Here is a 21,517-nt window from a genome sequence, read left to right as displayed (position 1 = left end):
AGCTTTCAATGTTTGTCATCATCACTGTTTAATGCTGGACTTGGGTACAAGTGGGGGAAATATCATCAGCAGGAATTCCATGGTCGTCCTTGGAATACTACTAATACACCAAAAGGGCTCTGTGGCAGTTGTCAGTTTATTACCTCAGAGCTCCAAATTCATCTTTCAGCACCTTCTCTGTTAAAAGGGACTGGGCTGTTTAAGCATTTCAAGCTTTTCTTCTTTATTTCTCCTTTACAATGAGCTTAGGTTAAGCACTGACAGGAGGGGGTGGTGCTGAAACACTGCAGGAGGACCAGAGAAGCTGTTTGCTTGTGCTACATTTTGCTTTTCCTTGCTCTTGCTGCATGGTCCATCAGGGTGTGTGTGTGTGTGTGTGTGTGTGTGTGTGTGTGTGTAGGGACATTCAGGGGTGCTCTGCCTTAGCCATGTGCTGACAGGGGCAGTCCCTTGGGAATCCCATAGACTTGGTAAGGCCAGTGATGACATTGCTATTGCCCTCTTGACATGAGCAATGTTTCAGTTCTGATTCAGGACTCAAGCCCAGACTGGTTTCCCAACTTCCTCTGCACACCTACCGACCAGCTTCTGCTCATCTTTGCCACAGAGGGCTGTTTCCTGGGCAACTTCTCCACCTGTGGGCTACAACTTCACCTTCTCCAAAGGGCCCTGATCCCAGATTTCAGAAGTGTTTTTTTTTTTTCCTTAGGGCTAGTATAACAAACTGCGTGGCTTAAAACAACAGAAATTTAGTGCCTCACAATTCTGGAGGCTAGAAGTTTGAAATCAAGGGGTTGGCAGGTCCATGCTTTCTCTGAAACCTGTAGGGGAATCCTTCCTTGCCTCTTCCTAACTTCTGGTGGGTTGCCAGTAATCTTTGCCATGCCTGGGCTTGTAGCTGCTTCACTCCAATCTCTGCTTTCATTGTCACATGACATTCTTCTTGTGTGTCTGTTTACACATGGTTGTCCTCTTATAAGAACATCCATCATGTTGGATTAGGGGCCCACGCTACTCCAGTATGACTTCATCTTAAATTGACTAATTACATCTGTAATAGCTCTATTCAAAATAAGGTCACACATTCTGAGGTACTGGGGATTAGGACATCCACATATTGATGGACACATTTTGACCCATAATAGGGAGAAAGCCCTTCTCCTAAATTTGTCCTCCCTGAGATATTCTTCCTCAGACTAAGGGTATCTTTTAGAGTTCCTGTTACATCTTCATACTTGCTCTTCCATCATAGTTTAATAAATCTTAATATTAAACTTCCCTGTTTCAACTGATGTATGGTTTCTGTCTCTTATTTTGGACTCCAACTAATAAAGACTCTGTGGAGAATATGTTAAATTGAAATAATTTTTAATTTTTTTTTACTTTTCCTTTTTCTCCCAAAGCCCCCCAGTACATAGTTGTGTATTTTTAGTTGTGGGTCTTTCTAGTTGTGGCATATGGGATGCTACCTCAGCATGGCTTGATGAGCGGTGCCATGTCCGGACCCAGGATTCGAACCAGTGAAACCCTTGGCCGCCGAAGCAGAGCGCCGCGAACTTAACCACTCAGCCACGGGGCCGGCCCCTGAAATAATTTTTGAAAGCCTTCAATTTTAGACTGGATGTTCTGATTGGAGAATGAGATTTATGTCTCTTCAATGAGGAATTTTCCAAAAATCCCTAGTGAAATGACTAGCTAGATTTTTTTAAATTAAGCCTGAATAATCAGAGTTTAGAACACGAAATATAAACATTTTCTATAAGGAATTTTTAAATCCATCCTGGAGTATTATTTCAGATTGGCAAAAAGGGACCGTGAGTTGGAACATAGAAAAATGAATAGACATGGAGAGGAGAGTTTCTCTTATCTGTGTATAAGCTAGAAAGGTTCATCCTAAAAGTTATAAGTGAAGTTTCTATACAGAACTGCCTCACTGGCCTTGATCGTGTGTGTGTGTCAGAGGAGACAGGTCTTGGGTTTATATGCCAGATTCCTAACCTTGGATCTGTGAAGTCTATACTAGGCTTTCATTCATGAATTCTGGTCTTCATTATTCTATAGCAACTTAAAAGGGGATAGCTCTTATGCAAGGGTGGGAGCTGGTAGGACAGTCTAGGCAGGCTACTGCCTTCGTTTGCAGGGTTGAGCCTGAACTTGCTATAGAATCATGAAAATTTGAAATCATGAAGGAAAACTGAATGTGGATGAGAGCAAGGACAAATAGGAATCTGCAGGGGCAAACTGGAAATGACAAGGACTACTGTAACTGTGTCTGTCTTTCAAGAACTCCTATCTTGATCCTGTGGGTGACCTGCAGAAATAGCTAGCCCTTTTTCCACAGCTGCACCCGTATGCCTAAGACTTCAGTTAGGAGAAGCTGAAGTTGGAGATCTGGCCAGAGCTGGAGGAGCTGGGATCAGGATGCTGCCACATCTCAAATGTGAGCACAAGCAGTGACATACCACAGCTCTTGATGCTCTGCATCATCATTCAGAGAGTAAAATAACGTGACTTTTGCTTCACTTCCACTTTCCAAATCTCATGCAAAATGTATCTTGTGTCCAAGGCTAACTTGGAACTATACACAGAAGGGAATTCTGGGATTTCTAGTTCAGCAGACCAAGTACAAACCCACTTCACCTGCCTACCATCCAAAGAGAGGGGAAAACAGACAGCCAGAAAGAAGGGAAAGTAAAAATACCTGGAAACAAAAGAAAAAAAAAAAAAGCTTGAGAACTTTTGGGTAATGACAGCAACAATGACTGGCCACTACTGGGCTAAGGTGGAGAGCGGCCTTGAAACTAGTTTGGAGATGTGGGCAAGAGATTAATTATGGATGTCATTCCAGGTCATGATATGGCATATGGATTTATTCCAAATTCAATGGCAAATTATGGAACAGTTTTAACCACAAAAGTAACTGACTAATTATGTAGAGAATGCAGGAAGGGTATCAAAATTGGAAGCAGGCATGTTTTACAGTAATCCATATGCAAAATGATGGTGGAGAGAAATAGACGGATTTTCAAAAAAATTAATTCAGGGGAAGGATATATGGGAGATTTTCTCCCAAACTACATTCCTCTAAGGAAGGGGAGAAGATGGCTTATAGGATTCCTGTTTCTAGTGACTAGATCAATGGCAAAAACATTGATGAAAATGGAGGATACCAGAAAATTCAATTTTGGGGTCGAAGGGGAAGGGAAATTAAATGTGGCATTTTATACCTACTAATTTTGAGATGCCTTTGGGATATCCAGGTACAGAAGGGTTAAATCACTTGTTCAAAGTCATGAATATTTTTAATAATGGTATGACGATTTTCCATTAACTCAAGCTCAAGAGAAACTCTGAAATACTTTGGGTCTTGTTAATTCTTTCTCACTCTCCATATTCAATAAGTCCAAATTTACCCAATTAATTAAGAAAACATTTCATTGAGTACTTACTATGTTCCCAATATGATGATGAATACAATTAAGCCTTTACTTCCTGGAGTCTCTAGTCTAGTAGAAGCAGAGAAACAGGTATGCTGATTATAGAGTCAACACTGAAATTGCTACACTAGCTCTGCGAGTTCTGTTTGATTGACTTCTAACTATGTGTTACATTCCTTTCCTCCTTTGTCCTTCAACCTCTCTTTCCCTATCGTTGAAGTCTTGTTACTCTTCCATCTGACCAGAGGTGGGCAAACTAAAGCCCACAGACTGGTCAACTGTTTCTGTAAATAAACTTTTATTGGAACACATTTATGCATATTCATTTCTGTATGGTCTACGACTGCTTTCACATTACTTGAGTAGCTGCAGCACAGACTATGGCTTACACACTTGAAATATTTATTATCCTGCCCTTAAAAGACATTTTCAGATCCCAGATTTAGACTAAAGTATTGCAATATCCTTTTATGTGAGTTCCTTGTTTGCTCTCTCTCCTCAATCCAATCCTTCTTACATGTCACAGCTAGATTAGTATCTCAAAAGTTGCTATAATCCTTTCCTCAGTGAGACATGATATACTTAAATAAATATGAAAACATATTCTAAAGATGCCTTTGAATATATAACACCCACACTCATAATTCTTCAACAGCTCTCTACTGCCTTATGAATAAAATATGAAAACCCATTCCGGCATTTGCAAGCTTCCATTATATGACCAAGGCCTAATTGTTTAGGCTTATCTCCAATTATACCTTAGCAGAGATACTCCAGCCAAATTGGCTTCCTTCCTTTGTCTGTGATTTGTCCTCTCTGTGCCTTTACTCCTATGCCATTCCCTCTACCAGAAAGCCCCCCTTTCTGCCATTTTCTTTGCAGTTTCAATGCAGTATCCATCTGCATTTTTAGGATAATGTTGGCTCCTAAAACAAACTTTTAAATTGCAATGTCTTAATACAATAAAAATTTATTTCTTGTCCACATAAATGTTCAATGCAGGTATTCTTGGTCAGTGCTGTCTGGTGTGGGGTGAGACTGGTAGTTTGCTTCACCAAGCCATTCAAGACCACCCAACTTCAACACAAGTTTTCCAAGGTCAACCTGGGCATCAATGTCCAAATAGCAGGTAGGCAAGAGATGATAGAGAAGGGCCATCACTTCTTAATCCCAAAGAAGTCACACACATTGCTTCTGTCCTTATTTCATTGGTGAGAACTAGTTATATGGCCCCACCAAACGTCAAGGGAATTTGAGAAATATGGCTCCTGGTCAAGCATCTGCTCCTCAGCAACAAGTCCACATGAACAGTGGGGAACATGAATCTTTGGGCAGTTAGCAATCTCTGCAACACCATCTCTCATCTCCATACTACTTTCCTATTCAGATAAATTCTGTTCCCTATTCAACCTTTGGAGCACTTTTTTTTTCCTTTCTATTCTTAGGTTCTAATATTATCTATCAGGTATTTATTATATGTCTATTTGTATTACGTTTTTTTTTACTTCATTTCTCTTTTTACTTTTCTGGCAATATCCTTTACTGACCTTACACTACTTACAATATTCTTTGTATCCACTGTGGTGATGAGTGAAAAACCCTTGTGTTGGATTTTTATTTTGAATTTGTTGTCCAGAAAATAATTTTTATGAGCAAGGCATCCAGAATTTTTCCTGTCCCTGTAATACCAAGATTGATATTTGGATGATGCAGGAGGAAATGGACTCAGTGAATATTTCCTGAGAGACAATATCCCCGAGGTGAGGGTGAAATTCAGAGATAGTCTCTTCTACAAATACGATAATCTTAGAATTTGTGTGGCTATACAATTCTAGAAACTATTATGGGCTGAATTGTGCCCCTCCACCCCCAGACTAAAAACAAGAGAAATACATTGAAGTCCTAACCACTAGTACTTCAAAATGTGACTTTATTTGGAAATTAGGTCTTTATAGAGATAATCAAATTAAAATGAGGTCATTAAAGTGGCCCTATTCCAGTGTGACTGGTATCATTATAAAAAGGAAAAATTCAGACACAGAGACAGACTTTCACAGAGGAAAGATGATGTGAAGACACACAAGGAGAACGTCATGTGAAGATGGAGCAGAGATTGGAGTTATGCTGCCATACGCCAAGGAACAGCTGGGGCTAGTGGAAGTTGGAAGAGGCAAGGAAGGGGCTCTCCTCTATGGGTTTCAAAGGGAGCAGGGTTCTGCTGACACCTTGGTTTTGGACTTCTAGCTTCCAGAACTGTGAGACAAAAAATTTTTCAGTGCTATGCATTTCTGGCTTTTCCTCTTTCTCTTTTATTCTCATTGCCACCTCCTCAGAGAGGTCTTCCCTGGCCAACAAATCTAAAGCACCACTATTGCCCTCTGTTCTTCTGTCATAACCTAGCTTAGCATATTTAGCATCTGTGTCCCTCTTTAAAATGTAACTTACATTAGGGCAGGGTACTTGTCTCACTCATTTATTGCTTTAGTCCCTCTCTGCATAGCACGGTGATCATACCTTATTGGGCCTCAGTAAATAATTAGTGAATGAATGAATGGTTGTTCCTTTTGCTTTATATAAAGTAGGAAAATTACTCAGATAAATCATCAAATATTTTCAAATTTCTAGTAATTTTTTGGATTTAAAATACACAGATTCAGAAGCCAGACTTCCTGGCTTTAAATCCAAGCCTTGTCATTTCCTAGCTCTGAGTTAGGGCAAGTTGAATAAGCTCCTTATTATTCAATTTCTGTGTCTGCAAAATGGAGGTACTATCTGCACTTGTGGCACTGGATTGTTATCATGATTAAATGAATTGTGCATAAAGTATTTAAAACTACACTCAGCAAATGATAAATGCCATATAAATATTTTCTATTGTTATTATTAAAGATATGCAAGATGTAGTATTATTTGCTATAGTTGATAAAAGGAGATTAAGGCCATTTTCTCTGCCCACAAGGACTTTACTATACAGTGAGGGAGACGAGAGAAGTTAAGTTGTTCAAATAAAATTCAACTTAAAGTATAAGGATAATATAAATATAAAATATTTGGGGTAGTGATTATTGTGAAAATGAATATAATTAACATGATTTTGCATCATATAGTTATTGCCAGATGAACGGTACTGCTTGGTACAAATTTCACCATCTCTCACAAGCTGGATTACAAAGCTGTGTTCCAAGAACCATTATTTACAAGGGACTTCACCAGAGTTTATAAATTGACTCCTCCTGAAGTATTTCTAAAAAAAGTTCTTTAATGATGTGAAGAGACCCAGTGACTGGCAGAAATCTAGAGTAGAATATAGGATGTCTCAGGGAGCCTCAGCAGGCACTGAAAATTTAGGATCGATATGCTGCTTATACTCTTGAGTGTTCTTTCTCACGGAGGAATTCTTGAGCCAAACTTTCAGTTCAGCTTTGCCATTAAAATCTCTTAATATTCAAAAGCTTGCCTTCAGAATTTAGAGATCTTATTAGAACATATCATTTTCAACAGCTACCAATTGAGAATATCCAGAATCTCAAGCATAATGGATGGAAAATAGCGTGGTTTCTGAGCCCATCTGGCAATCTGTGCTAGGCAGTTCCAAGCAAACACCCTGAAAAAATTGATTTTGCTTGCAAATTCATAAATTTAGTCCTAAATTCTCTGTGTTTGTTTAGTGTTCCTGTACTGGGCAGCAGAGATGCTAAGTGGTAATGACAAACTCAGATAGGCACATTTAGGTGATTATTTTGGATTCCAAACACCTGCACCAAGAGTTGGTCACAATTCAATAATCCCAGTTATCCTCCAGCTGCCATGTGACTTGTTTCCTATGCAAGCTAGGAAAGATCATATATTTCACTCTATTGCCCCCCACACAGGCCCTATCTCTGATTTTCAGGTCTTTCTATAATTGCTTCAATCAATGGTATAACACATTAAGTGAATATTTACGGAAAGTCAATTCAGAACACTATAATTAGCAAGCACTGTAAGCCTAGAGACATTGATGGGAAGCATTTAACTCCAGGAAGGGATTTATCTATAATAACATTTGTATAAAATTACCTAGGACATTTACTAACAGTGACTTGGTTATGCTTATAAATTGGTTTTCAGTTTATTTATTTGCGATAATACATATCATGACCTTGACCTTATCTTCTCAAACAATGATGCTGAAGCTATAGTTGAACAAAATGGAATGTTATCTTTGAATATGTAGTTTAAATATTTTCAGCATTATGTTAGGAGCCCTAAAAAATCCAATTTTGCACCTCATTGGTGAAATTATTTTAATGTTCTTTATGTATCATAAAGGCATAGTAAAATTTCAGTGAGATATTTTTTAATTTCAACTTTTTATAGAGAATTTTTCCTAGAATGAATCAATTTCTTCTCTTCTCTTCTCTTTTCTCTTCTCTTCTCTTCTTTGCTCTTCTTTCTTCTCTCTTTCTGTCCCTCTCTGATTCTCTGTTTCTCTCTCTGTGTCTTTCTGACAGAATAACAAGTTGTTACCAGGTTGATTCTAGGCACTGACTCCAGAAATGGAATCAGAGTGGCTGCTCTAAAAGTCAAGGGGCAAAACAGAAACCTCTTCGGTATCTCTGAGTGTGTGCATAATGAAATGAACAGTTCAAAAAATGGATAATATTGTCATTATCACTAGTTCCCAAACTTTTATATCTAACACAATCATCTGAAGAGAAGGTGTGTTGGTTAAAACACAAATTTCTAGGCCCCCATCATAGAAATTCTGATTCAATAAATCTGAAGTGAGATCTATTTTTTGAAAACACCCAGATGAGCCTTAAGTGATCACTTAAGTGTTAAACGATCTAGAAAGAGCATTTGCAGAAAAACAGTTTCTAGACTAAAAGCTCTTTTATATTGCTCAAACACTCCTTCATATCTTTCTTAATGATTAATTTCTCAAGATCTTACCTTAATTTTTCCCAGGGCCAAAATCTCACCCCTCCTTTATTAATGATTGGAGTTGCTGGGGAGCTGTCCAAAAATTCAGCAGCAGAGAAGACACTCAGTCTCACTCTTCTGCCCGACTCTTTCCATCACGTCATCCTGCCCCATTATAGACCCAGTATACCTAGCACGGAGTCTGATTGACTGATAGGGCTGCAGGAGTCATTAGCAGACCTCAATTTTCAAGGTAGCTGCATAGCTGGAGAATGAAGTGGGCCATAACACTTCGTTCAATTTACAGAAAAAAACGAATTCAGCATTGTTTACACTTCTATAACAGAAAAACCAACTTTGTATTAGTTTTACCCTCTAAAATATGACTAAATAAATAGATTGAGCTATTACAATGATAGCTTAATAGAAATAATGCATAACAAATTCAGGATATGGTTTCCTTTGGGGAAAAGGCAGTCCAACTGTGGCTGCTGTGTGTTATTTCTAAAATTGGGACATAGATTCATAAAATTATTATTTGTACCTACTTAATTTAATTAGATATTTAAATAAGATGGTATTATATACTTATCTAGAAACATGGAGGTAAATGATGAAATAAACAAAGAAATAAGTAGAAAATGGTTGCCTCTGAAGAAATAAAGTTATTTTTTATTACAAACCTTATAGTACTAGCTGACCTTTCAAACTATATAAGGCACTATTCAATAAATTCAAAATTTAAAGAACAGTAGCTTAGCTAACGTTTTTATTTGTCTGAGTTTTACTTTTTAATTTTTGTTTTGTCGTTTTTTAGAACCGAGCTAATTAGTTTAGGTGCTTACTTAATGGAACTGTTTTTATAGAGAGAGTCAAAGAGAAATGTGTGTTTTCCTTACTATTCATTTTAGTTGTTATTTTTATACTATTCTGATTGGGGTTCTTTATTTTGTGATCTTTTTGGTCTGCCTAAATATTTTCTGCCTTTTCAACATCTTCCAAAGCCTCAAAATATTTTATTAAAGATCAATTCTTTTACCATTTTTATGTTTCACTTCAATTCAGAGTGTTTTTGTTTCTATGAATCTAATAGTCACAAATACAATTTGTTCTTTTTCAAGTAGCTTCCTAATTCATCTCAATGCTGCACGGTATTCTGCTGGGTTTGTTTACCACTCAAGCAATCTGTATAGCATTTGAATCTGTCAATCCCTGATTTCATTAAGATTAAACTTGCTTTAATGTAGCAAACACAGTTGCCCCCAGGTGTGGATACAATGAACTGAAGGATAGAAACCAAGTTGCTGTCTATGGAACTGTCAGGTGTAGTATGTTGCTTTGTTATTGTTTTATTTTTTGTATAAATTCTATATCTCAGGGGGATATCAAAGGTTAGAAACATTTAAATTAAGAACATAATTTACCAGAAGAATTCTATTCTCTGAAAAAGGAAAAGCATACTTTATATAGTCCCTAAGAATTTTAAGTATTTTTTCTAAGAATCAGGGTTTCTTTAAAATTGTGTATTATTGACCTAAGCACAACGGAGAGCATTTCAATAAAGAAATAGTCAGTCTGTAAATATGGTGGTTTCAAGTATTTGCCCATTCATTTATGTGTTATTTCTGACTAGCTGCATGACCTTGGGAAAATTACTTAACTTCTTTATGCCCCAGTTTTCTCTTCTGTAAAATGAGGTTTAAAATACCATGAACATTATAGGATTAAATAATTTAATAATAAAGCTAATACTCATAGCACTTACTATGTGTCAGGCATTGTTTTAAGCCTCTTGTGTATTATAATTATTTAACCTTCAAAATAAAGCATGAGAGAGTTACTCTTATCAACATGTGAATTTTATAGATTAGGAAAGTGATTCTAGACAATTAAAATACAGTGGTGTCTACAACCAATGATAGACATGGTTCTCTTAGGGAACTTACAGAGAATATAGAAGATAAGCAATTAAAATCAAGTGTCATTAGTGTTTGGGCATGGGCACAAACAAGGTGTCGTAGCAGGAGACAAGGAGGCTCCAATTTACTCTAGAGAGTAAAGGAAGACCCTCCAGGGCAGAGCTGACCCCATTTGATGAAGTAGTAAAAGCTGAGCTCCATGAGAATTCTGAAGATGACAATAAGGATGACCTCAGTAGGTGTCCTTTGGTAGATGGGTATCAAGGGAGATAGTTGAAGAGAAGCCTTTTTTGGATGAACGGAGGAAGGATGGAGCTACTTTTCATCTTGTATTATTCATAAGCACAGCTGGATGGGGAAAGTCGGCAGAGAAGAGTCCAGCACTGGTCAAGTGCAGACACCAGGATGTGACCAGGCTGCGTGCATCTCTCTGCTTGGACTCTGTGAGAGAGAGCAGAGAAGAAAGTCATTCCTTCTGCCCCCACTCTCCACCTCCTTTTGGTTGAGGAACATTTAAGAGACTACTGTATGCCAGGCCTTCTTGGGAAATAGCAGGGAATATTACATATAGTCCTTGTCCTCAGGGCCTTTACATTCCCATGCGAATCTAACAAAAATAAAGACTCTAAGACTAAAATTATCATTCTTCTACAGGGAAATAACATTTTTAAAAGCAATATTCTAGAAAAGGCAGACTGAGGCTCAGTTGTAACTGACATTTCCTTTAATGACAGGATTGGCAGATGAGCTTAGTCCAGAGCCATGGAGCAAAGAATAAATAAAATATATGAAGAATTGTTAGGCAGAAGGTGACGTTTTCTTGTTGTCCAACTCTAATAACAAATCAAGATCATAAAATCATTAAATCAAAACATTAATCAACATTGACCACTGTAGAGCAATAACAAAGATAATGATGATAATGATATGCTAGTAATAATAATAGAAAAATGATTGAGCACTTGAAACTTGTCAGATAGTGTGCTAAATTTTCCATACCCAGTATCTCACTCAACTCTCAAAACCTTTTGTACATGAGAAACCCGAGACCTGGAAGAGTTAAATCACCAGTCCAAGGTCACCCTGCAAGTAAGACGCAAACTGAGACTTCAGTCCTTATTTGTCATGATACTTTCCAGATGTCATTAAAACTAGGAGAAATATATAAATTGAGAATAGCTTGGGTGAAATCCAATCTCTAAGCAAGGAATGAACCAAACAGCTTTCAGTCTACCATTAAAATTGTTTTATCCTAACATTTTATTTGTGATTATGTTATTTTAAACAGTACACAGAATTTTATAGAGAAATAATATCATACATCTCTCAGCTGTGTGGCACACCTCTGCATTTATCCAGAGAGTCTGATCAATTGATTCTCCACAAAATATGTCATAGGCATTCTAGGCTTTGATTTTACACACCATTACCTTTATGACGATGACTTCCTGTATCAATTAATGTCATGGTAGGAAACAGGGCACTCAAAGATGTTGGCTGAGTAGAAGTTAAGGAAGGGACTATTGACAAAAGGTGAATGAGGATGAAGAGAACCTGACAGGAGATGCTGAAGCACTACAGGGCTAGCAACAGAGGGGTATCTTTACTATCTCCAGACAGCCACCCCAACAAGCCAGCACAACTTGAAAAGTTCCTGCAACTGAGGGGAGGGCTGCCCAGCAGGGGCTCTGGCTCCAGGTCTAGGTAGGAATGTAGCCACTGCCCACCAGCAGCCATGAGAGAGGGAGCTGAGGGAATCAATACCCTGACCTCATTATCCTCCTGTGCTCCCAGTATCCTGTGGAGCTTCCCACTGCCTGAACCCTAGGAGAAGCTAGAGTGCAAGTGGGCCTGATCGATTAATGAGTACAGAAGAAAGGTCAGCCCCTTGGAGTGTGGAGGGTGAGGTATAGGTAGGAGTCCAGGTTGCTTCCATGGTTTCTGGCCACCCACTGGACTGTGGTTGTGGCACTCACTCAGAAAGGAGTTGAGAAGAGAAAGATGAGGAGTTCGTTTTGAAATCAAGTGTACCACTTTTCTTTTTTTAATTTTAAAGATTTTATTTTTTCCTTTTTCTCCCCAAAGCCCCCCGGTGCATAGTTGTATATTCTTTGTTGTGGGTCCTTCTAGTTACGGCATGTGGGACGCTGCCTCAGTGTGGTTTGATGAGCAGTGCCATGTCCGCGCCCAGGATTCAAACCAGCAAAACACTGGGCCGCCTGCAGCGGAGCGCGCAAACTTAACCACTCGGCCACAGGGCCAGCCCTCAAGTGTACCACTTTTAAAACAAGTTCCATCATGGAAGAAATATTTCCTCCTATCCCTTTTAGGGTTTTTAATAATTGTGAGTTGACTGTATTTAATTCTTGCATACGTAAACAAATAATTTTGAAGCTATGTATATATAATATATAAAAGCAACTACTCTTCTCCACCTGGGATGATGCTGTGTTTAAATTTGCCTGAAATGTCAACATCGATACACATGGATATACATGTATGTCTACGTGGAGGACTATGAGAAAGAGCCAAACCCGTTGAGAGATATTGAAGAAATAAAACAAAGAGGAATGAAAATACAGCTAAATAGCTATGGAGGATGGAGGATGTTTATTCATCACTCTTCTCGTTCCATAATAGGGAAGAAATTTCCACTGCACTCTTAAGAGGGAAAATATGGGAGAAATATTTATCCCTCTCTATTCATACCTTCTCACTCCTCCCCAGGGAACGGGGAGAGACATCTGACAGGTGAACGGTGCTAGACAGTCTTTCTCCGTCTTCCTCTCTCTCTTTCTTCGAATTTTCCTTTGCTAGACACACAAGAGTTTCTGTTACTCTATGGGTTGAGTTTATAAAAACAGACTCCGACCCTGTAGGATGCTATTTGTGAGGTGGAAGTGAGTTTGATGGGGTGGAATGGTCTGTAGTTCTGGGTGAGTAAAATTAATTCAGGGAACAGTATTGGGAAGACCAATTGTGACCTAGATGTAAGCTGTGTTCTTCAACTCAGATTTACCAATAATAAAGCAAACATTTTGGTCTCCATCTGTCTAACTGAAACATCATTTCAATTGGTTTACAACTTAGGAAAAGAAAGGAATGATCTTTATTATTCCACCCTGAAAAGAAGCCCAGCAACCAATACCTGGAAGAATGAAATAATATAAGAAATCTTTTTTGTCTGATTCTCTGTGTAACCCTGAGCACACACAGTTTTGTAAGATTTCTAATCTGCCCACTTGTTTTGAGCAGGTGTGTCATAGGAGTGGGACGACTTCTCAAATAAATCTCAGGTGTTGGAGAGGAGAAACACTGCTGAGAGATTATGCAGAAAACAATGAAACAGCTGAGGTCTACACTTCACAGTTTTCAGTCATGTGTACATAACACCCAGATCTGCTCCTGTCACCACGCCCTCTCCAAACATCCACTCAAAACAACAATAATATATCAAACTACCAAAACAGATATTCTCTAATATCTTCCGCTGCTCTCAGGATGAAGTCTGAAATCTGTGACAGCATCAGAGCTCTGTCCTTTTCTCTCACTGAGAACTCATCTATACCACTATCTCCCCTACTCTCTATGTTCTCCATTCCTCAAACCCAACATTCTCCCTCCTGACACTGGGCCTTTGTATATGCTGTTCCCTCTACTTGGAATATCCTCCCCATCCACTTTTATCCTAATTAACTGATACTCATGATTTCTACTTTAGCTTAAGCTTCCATGCCTCAGAAAACTTCCTTGACCCTCTAGCTTACATTATTGATACTGTTATGTGCTCTCATAGCTTCAATTTCTCTCTCATCTCTTTCTCTCAAGATTTACCCTAATTGTGGTGCTGCATTTATCAATAGGATTATTTGACTAATGACTATTTCAATCCAGATTGTAGCTTCCTGAAGGTAGAATCATGTGTAATTTTTCTCACATATTATTTACAATAGAGTTTGGTTGTCTTAATAATTATTTGTTGAATTAATAAATAAAAGAATGAATGTAAGTGAAATAAAAATATAGTCACCCACCTGTTAATATACCATGTATATATGCAGAAATATTGATTAAACAGATTTTATGGGTCTTAGGATACAGGACCTTAGTGTATCTCAAGAAAATATCCCATATTGAAAAATAAAATTGATTTCTACATTAGATTTTGTAGTTTTTCTCTTTCTCAAAAAAAGGTCATTTTAATGGCCATAAGTTTACAAAAATCATGAAAAATCACACAAAAAATCATTTCTGTTGTGGCATAATGAAGTTATTTCTTTACTGGTCACATGATTATCCCATTTTTAAAATCTATATAATCCATGTATATAGTAGCACTATTACATACTATCTTAACTATCAAGACACTCCGAAGGATTTTCTAAAATTATAAATTAGTCCCAAAATAAATGTTGCATATTCAACAGTCTTATATTAGCTTTGATTTAGAAAGAAAATCCTAAGATGCTGGGAAGCGGAATAGGGGAAGCAGATTGCTCTAGAAGGAAAAAAAATAGAGCACTTGGGTTCTAGTTCCTTTTGCAAATTGCTAGTCATGCGCAGGGGTAAATTTAAACAACCGGATCATGTGTGGGAATGAGGGAAACTCTCCCTGCTGTCTTCTTCACTAGGGGAGGACTACATAAAATAATATGGACTCATCTCTTGGTAAAATCTAAAGCACAGTTCAAATATAAGCTGACCACAAGCTATCCCTATGCTGAGGAACTTCAGGGAGGATTCTGATGTTGTGGACTCTGAAGCTACATCATAGTCTTCCATAGCCAGGAAGTGTTGCGGTTAAGGATGTAGCTGCTGGAGCCAGATGGCTAGTCTCAAATTCCAGCTTCCCCACTTACTGGCTGTATGACTTCAGGCAAGTTACTTAACCTCTCTGTGTCTCTGTTTCTTTGGAGTAAAGAGAAGGCAATAATAGCATATATCACATGGTGTTATCACACAGATGAAATGAGACTGCATATGGACAGTCTGAAGAACACTGCCCACCACAGAGTAGGCATCAGTTAAGCATTAATGATTATTCACAGAACTAGTGCTATGTAAGAATTTATTGTCTGATCTATTGGTTCCTTATATTGGAGGGTAGGGCAGTGGCAGTTTGTTAATCTGTTCATCATGTGATTCTGCCGCCTTTTGTGTGAAAAAAAAATCCTCTGTCCATTGAACACTTCAGGGATATGTTATTGTAGAAGAAGGCATATCCTCTAGCCTCTTAGCCCTTTGGGCTGGGCTACAAATTAAATTCACATGAGACAGAAGAACAGGAGAAAATCAAGCAAAGCTTTATAACACGCATACATGGGAGACACTCAAGAAAACAGCAACTCACCAAGATGTCAGAGACTCTCATTTTATACATCATCTTCAGCTAAAGACAAAGGAGGAAGTTGTGTGTGGGGGGGGTTGGGGCTTCAAAGGAAAGGAAGGCAATTCACATGGAAATGGTAAAGCAAATGTCTGGTAAATAGAACTTGAGTAAGAGTGGGCTTAGCAGGGATCCTCCCAGTCTAGGGATACCCAGAGTTATCTACGGGATGGCCTGTCCTGGGGACAGGAATTTATTTTAAATTTCTTTTAGGCAGTTAGTGGGAAGGTCAAAGTTTCTTTCAGTCTTTTGTTCTGAAGAATAATCAAGGCAAGGCAAAGAGACACATTTTAGGGTGGCCAATTCTGATCTCCTCACATTATCAAGGGAAATTTAACTTTGCCAGTTGAAATTCAATTGAAAGACATTTAGCATTTTTAATTTACTGCTCATCTGTTCTGTCACTTTGTTTCCCTTTTACTTGGTTTTCTCTCACAATGAGATGTGTGCCTAGTTCCTTTGATTGGCCTGCAATTTCTTCTCTCTGACTAGGCCTGCAAATTTTCCAAAGTGATTTGACCTCTAATCTTGCTACCTGGTTTCTCTTAGTCTTGAAGGTACTTCACTTGAAGACTTGGTAAGCTCTCTTCTACATTTCATGCCAATTATCTCCCCGTATGGATTTAGTGATAAAGAAATTGGAGAGGCAACCAAATATTAACTCTTGCAGAAAACAGTAGAACTTCTCATAGTGCCATTTATCACGACCCCACTGTCAGTCTTCATTATGTGAAGGAGGTTCACTTTGAAGCCCATTTAAACCAATTTGTAAAACTGCCTGGGACACTAACAGATGATTTACTAAAACTGAGATAAAACTACTGCCTTCTCAGCAGCCACAAATGGTGTTCCTCTACCTGAACAGCAATCAAGTGAGTTTTGCATGATTTGCTTGTAAGAGACCCACGGTCTTCATTGTTCACATTTGTTTTATCCTCCAGATGAGGCAACTCCTTTCCATATTCCCTTACTTTGTAGAGATTAAAGAGAGATTTGAGAGTCAGTGATTGCCAGCGGCGTGTTGTGCAGCCCCACACACACTTTCATCACTGTCTGGTATTGCTCCTGGCATGTTTTTAATGTCTGTCTTTAACTCCACCCATAAATCAGAATTATTATCAGCCAAAGGATTTTATTCTTGTTTGTGTTCATGAATGATTTTGTCATCCTTCCAAGGGCTGTGACAGGAATCAAGTATCTCCAGGAGCCAGAGTGAGGCACATCCCTATAGCAGCTTTCAGAACTCCTCTAAGTCTGAAATTATTACAATTCTAAAGATCAGCTGGCCAAGGTCAAAATAATGTATTTAGGGATGTGCAGAGTCCACATAGCCCCTGAGGCTGTTGATCAACTGTAGGGAAATAAACAGGAATTTCTGTGTCTTTCCTAACTAACCTGTTAGAAGCCATTCAGAGGAAGAACCATTCATGTGGCAAGGTCTTCACGCTTTGTTCCCTTCTCCACGATCTCAGGCAGAGCCACAATCTCTCTTGAGCTCAAAACCCACACTTCATTTTCCTATAGTTTCCACCATACCAACTTCTTCCCCCTTCCATTTCAAAGCTCCATGTTACTCTGTCCTCATTTTGTCAATTATGAAATCCCTAATCTATATTTCAGTTACCCTCTGCTAGGCTAGATGCCATGCACTGGTTATGAGTTTTACATACATTATCTCTTTTTATCCAGGAAAAAGAAAACTATATCACATTTATAACACTGATAACCTTCATAAAAGGTCAAAAATCTGTAGGAATATAAGTGACTGAAAAATAGAGATTTATTTTGTGAACATTATATCATAATCCTGAAAGAAAATTAGGAGGTTGGATTTAATACAATAATAAACAAAAAATACGTATATATGTATATATATAGTCATTAGTTAATTATTTCTATACACCCACACTCATTTAGACCTCAGAAAACCACTATGATTATCTCCATTTCACAAAATGAAACTGTAGCATAAAACAATTAAGTAATTGTAAAAACAATTAACTTCCAAAGATCAAACAGCTAAATAAGTGGCAAAGACAGGTTTTGGACCCAGGTGGTCTGGTTCTAGAACTAAATCAAGAAATACTTAAGGAGCACATACTGTATGCTCTAGGCAGGACACATAGATAAATACAATTTACGTAATCTTTTTGTTTCAAAAACTCTACCTATATAAATGCAGATAAAGAACTTGTAGAGTACTGAATTCTCAGTTCAATGAAGTAGACTGGAATTACAGGTCACAGCCACCAAGTGACTAATCCCTTGAATGGCAGGCAAAGTTAACCAGATCTCTAGTAAAATGTCACCAAACCTCTGAAAGTATAAATCCAGAGAGTCCAGGTCACATAAAGTAAGCTGGTTATGAATACTGTTTCTGAATACACAAAAGAGAGGGCACAAAACTCCTGCCTGCTCTTTATGCTTATAATGAAAGCATAATGATGGACTGTGTCCCTCGATTCGGCTTTTATGATCATACCGAAGGGGATATCATTGTTATTCTCTGGATCAATCAGTACCTTGACTGAATCCCACACTGCCTTTCATGTTCACTTCGGCAATAAAGCATAATGCTGTGCTGCGCCCCTTGTCCAGCTTTTATGATCACATAGGTAGGATTCTGCCCAAGGGATATCATTGCTATTCTCTGGATCAGTCAGCGCTTTGACGGAGTCTCATGCTGCCTTTCACATTAACTTCAGCTGCTGATCTCCAGACCTCTGACTGCTCAGTGTGCAAGAATGGAGGGTATAAAAGGCTTATTTCTTTGTGAAACAGAACCATTTTTTTTTAATACAACAAGGGTTTACTATGTGCAAGATGCTATTTTAAAGTTTTAAATGTTTTACATTAATTAATTCTCATATCAACCCTATGTGATAGGTACAATCGCCCCTCCTTTTTTTCATATGAGAATACCTAAGCACAGAGAAGTTAAATAACTTATCCAAAGCCAGCTGACTAGCAAGTGAGTTGAAAAAGAGCTATTTTAGAGAGAAAGAGAGTCTACAAACTTGGTTAAACCACAAAGACAGAGAGCCACAGGGAAATGAAGAAACAAGGAAGATGGAAGGGACGTGACAATTTTAAAGTTCAGAGAGGCAACTTCCTTTGCAGGTTCCAGCAAAGTAAAAAGTAGATGCTAAAGCAGCAGTAAAAACTTTATACTGTCATTTTATATTTAGTAGATTAAAACTCATGTACCCACATGTTCTGACATTGTGATCCTGTTGCTAGCTCCAAGGATGGTTACAAGTTTTATATTTATAGGATGATTTCAGTATTAATAGATATTATACTTATATGGTACACTACAAAGTGTGAGTTTAAAGCTGTAGGATGAATCTCTTTCATTAATTCCTCCACCTCTCTGACTGTCCATATAAAAGCTTTTAGAGATAATTCCCAAAGTCTTAATGCAGGGATCTTCATAACTGTGAGGCCTGGACAAGCGGCCCTTCTGGATTCCCAGTCATAGATCCTTTTACCTGGTAGGGTCAAGATCTATCTGATTCAAGAACTTTAAGAAATCATTTGGTCTTCACAACAATGTTTTCATCTTACAAGCTGGACAAATGTGACTTGGACATGTTAATTAACCTGACTATGGACCATCAACTTGTAAGAAGTGACTCTGCCAGGACTGAAACCTAAATCTGTCTATTTCCAAAGCCACATAGTTGCCTTGTCATTAAACAGCAAAAGAATAGGAAGAGAATGAGAATGGCTGGTGGTAGAAACATTCACGTCCTTTATCTCGTTTCATGCTCCTGCGTATCTTCTTGTAGGTTACTTTCACTCCCCGAAGCTGGAAAATGCAAGGGAACAGAGTCTTTCCTAGGAGCTCTAGAAGGAACTAGTCCTGCTGACATCTTGACTTTGATCCAGTGAGACTTCTTTCTGAATTCTGACCTCCAGAACAATGTCATATGGGAAGAATGGAATACCTTAGAAAAAGACTCAAGAAATCTGTAAGGAACATATATACCTGGAAAGAGTTGGGCAAGTTAAATGCACACCTAAGGACACTTACAAAATGAAGTGTGCTGTCTCGTCTGCTTGATTCTAGGCTTTTTAAACACATTTTTTTTTTAAATTATGAATTATTTCAGTCATACAAGAGAGAAAAGTTTGTTCATAATGGACATTTTTAATTTTGAAGTGCTAGGAATGATTCCTAAATCTATGTTAAAGTATTTTGCCTCTTTCATTACGGTGGGCTGGTGACTTTTATTCTGTTAGGTGACTTTATGAGCATTAAAACTAAAATTGAGTGGAAAAAAAATCCAATAGTCTCCCACAGGATGCTTTTCTCCTATATGTTTTGCTCTCAAAGAGTCTGCTCACTCCTTCTGCTTTTCAATAATGGACTTCAGAAGATAGCTTCGCTCCACTTCCTTTTTATCACTCACATTCTGACTATTCCCAGGCAAAGTTGCCAGATAAAATACAAGATGCCCATCCAATATTTGGGACATACTTACGCTATAAGTCATTCACTACAGTTATCTGGAATTCAAATTTGACTGGGCAATCTGTATTTTTATTCACTAAATCTGGCAACCCTTTTACCAGGAGACATGAACTTAAGCAAAGCGTCCAAGTTCTACTATTCACATTTGTACTCTTCATTATCCTAAACAGGTTCAACCTTCCTCTTCCTTAGGCTTCATCTCCATATTCAAATACAAAGATATTCATAGGGCCTAATTTCTCATCCTCTTTTCTTGTGATTCTGAAATTTGATTGCAGAAAACTTTTTTAGCATACACTTTTTTTTCAATTTTTCTTACAATAAAATAAACATGCCCAACCTCTTCCTCTTTCCTCTAGCAATTCCTTACAATGGCAACAAAGAAGTACAAACTTTTGAATTTGTGACTTTCAAAATTCTGTAAAATATGTCCAAAAAGGAGTGTTTTGGGTGAGAATAATAAGAATAGGAGATATGATAGCCATCTGGTTTTCTGGAGAAGGAAAGGGAGTAGGGAGACTGGAAATGAATCTAATAATCCTTAAAATGTTTTAAAATATATAAAAATATTACTATCACTATACTAGGACTGAAAAAAAGTAGGGTATATCATATAATATGAATATAATATATCAAAATAATACTCAAAAGAGGCTAAGATTGGCAGCTATCAAAAGGTATTTCTCCATGGGCCGGCCCGGCAGTGGAGTGGTTAAGTTCGTGTGCTCCGCTTCAGCTGCCAGGGGTTCACCAGTTCGAATCTTGGGCGCAGACCTATGCACCGCTTATTAGGCCATGCTGTGGCAGGCGTCCCACATATAAAGTAGGGGAAGATGGGCACAGATGTTAGCTCAGGGCCAATCTCCCTCAGCAAAAAGAGGAGGATTGGCAGTGGATGTTAACTCAGGGCTAATCTTCCTCAAAATGTATGTATCCATTCATGTTTGGAAACCTTAGAAAATGATCTGACAGAAAAAGAACTTACTCTTAGCCGACAACTTAAACTTAGCTTAGCCAATATACATCAATATACATAGGATCTGAGTTAACATTCATGTAGGTTCTTATATGTGTTATGGTTTTTATAGCAGGTATTAATGGTATGTGAATTTTTTCTTTAATTTTTTCAGATAGAAAAATTATTTTTAAGATAAAAGTAGAAAAGAAAGATAAGATTATTTTTATAATTCAATAAAGTGATAAAGGAGACTATCAGGAAAATGAGATTGAGTGTAGTCTAATTGGTGTTAAAATGTCAATATTCCAATAACCATGTGCCAGCACTAAAGCCAACTTAATTAGTACTTTTTCTTATCAAGCAATAAATCAAGCAGAAGACTGACTCCAGAAAAATCAGCTGACTCTTATGAAACATTCTGGAATTGGTTTTCTA

At 37.9% G+C, this 21,517-nt stretch overlaps 1 protein-coding gene across 2 annotated transcripts in view; it reads right to left on the bottom strand.

Annotated features, from left to right (window-relative positions):
* Window positions 1-21,517, bottom strand: part of KCTD8 (potassium channel tetramerization domain containing 8) — a 255,297-nt gene that overhangs the window by 36,671 nt on the left and 197,109 nt on the right. Inside the window, exon 2 of one of the 2 annotated variants that reach the window (XM_070262504.1) lies at window positions 10,183-10,702. The exons of the other annotated variant lie outside the window; for it this stretch is intronic. Within the exon in view, the coding sequence (XP_070118605.1) occupies window positions 10,584-10,702 (119 nt within the window). The 3' untranslated portion in view covers window positions 10,183-10,583. Of the gene's footprint in view, window positions 1-10,182; window positions 10,703-21,517 lie in introns of those variants that run through there. 2 annotated transcript variants of the gene reach the window in all.

The sequence above is a fragment of the Equus caballus genome, chromosome 3 (assembly GCF_041296265.1).
Source record: "Equus caballus isolate H_3958 breed thoroughbred chromosome 3, TB-T2T, whole genome shotgun sequence".
Taxonomy (NCBI): domain Eukaryota; kingdom Metazoa; phylum Chordata; class Mammalia; order Perissodactyla; family Equidae; genus Equus; species Equus caballus.
Note: the sequence above shows the minus strand (reverse complement) of the source record. Positions and strands in the feature narration are given on the sequence as shown.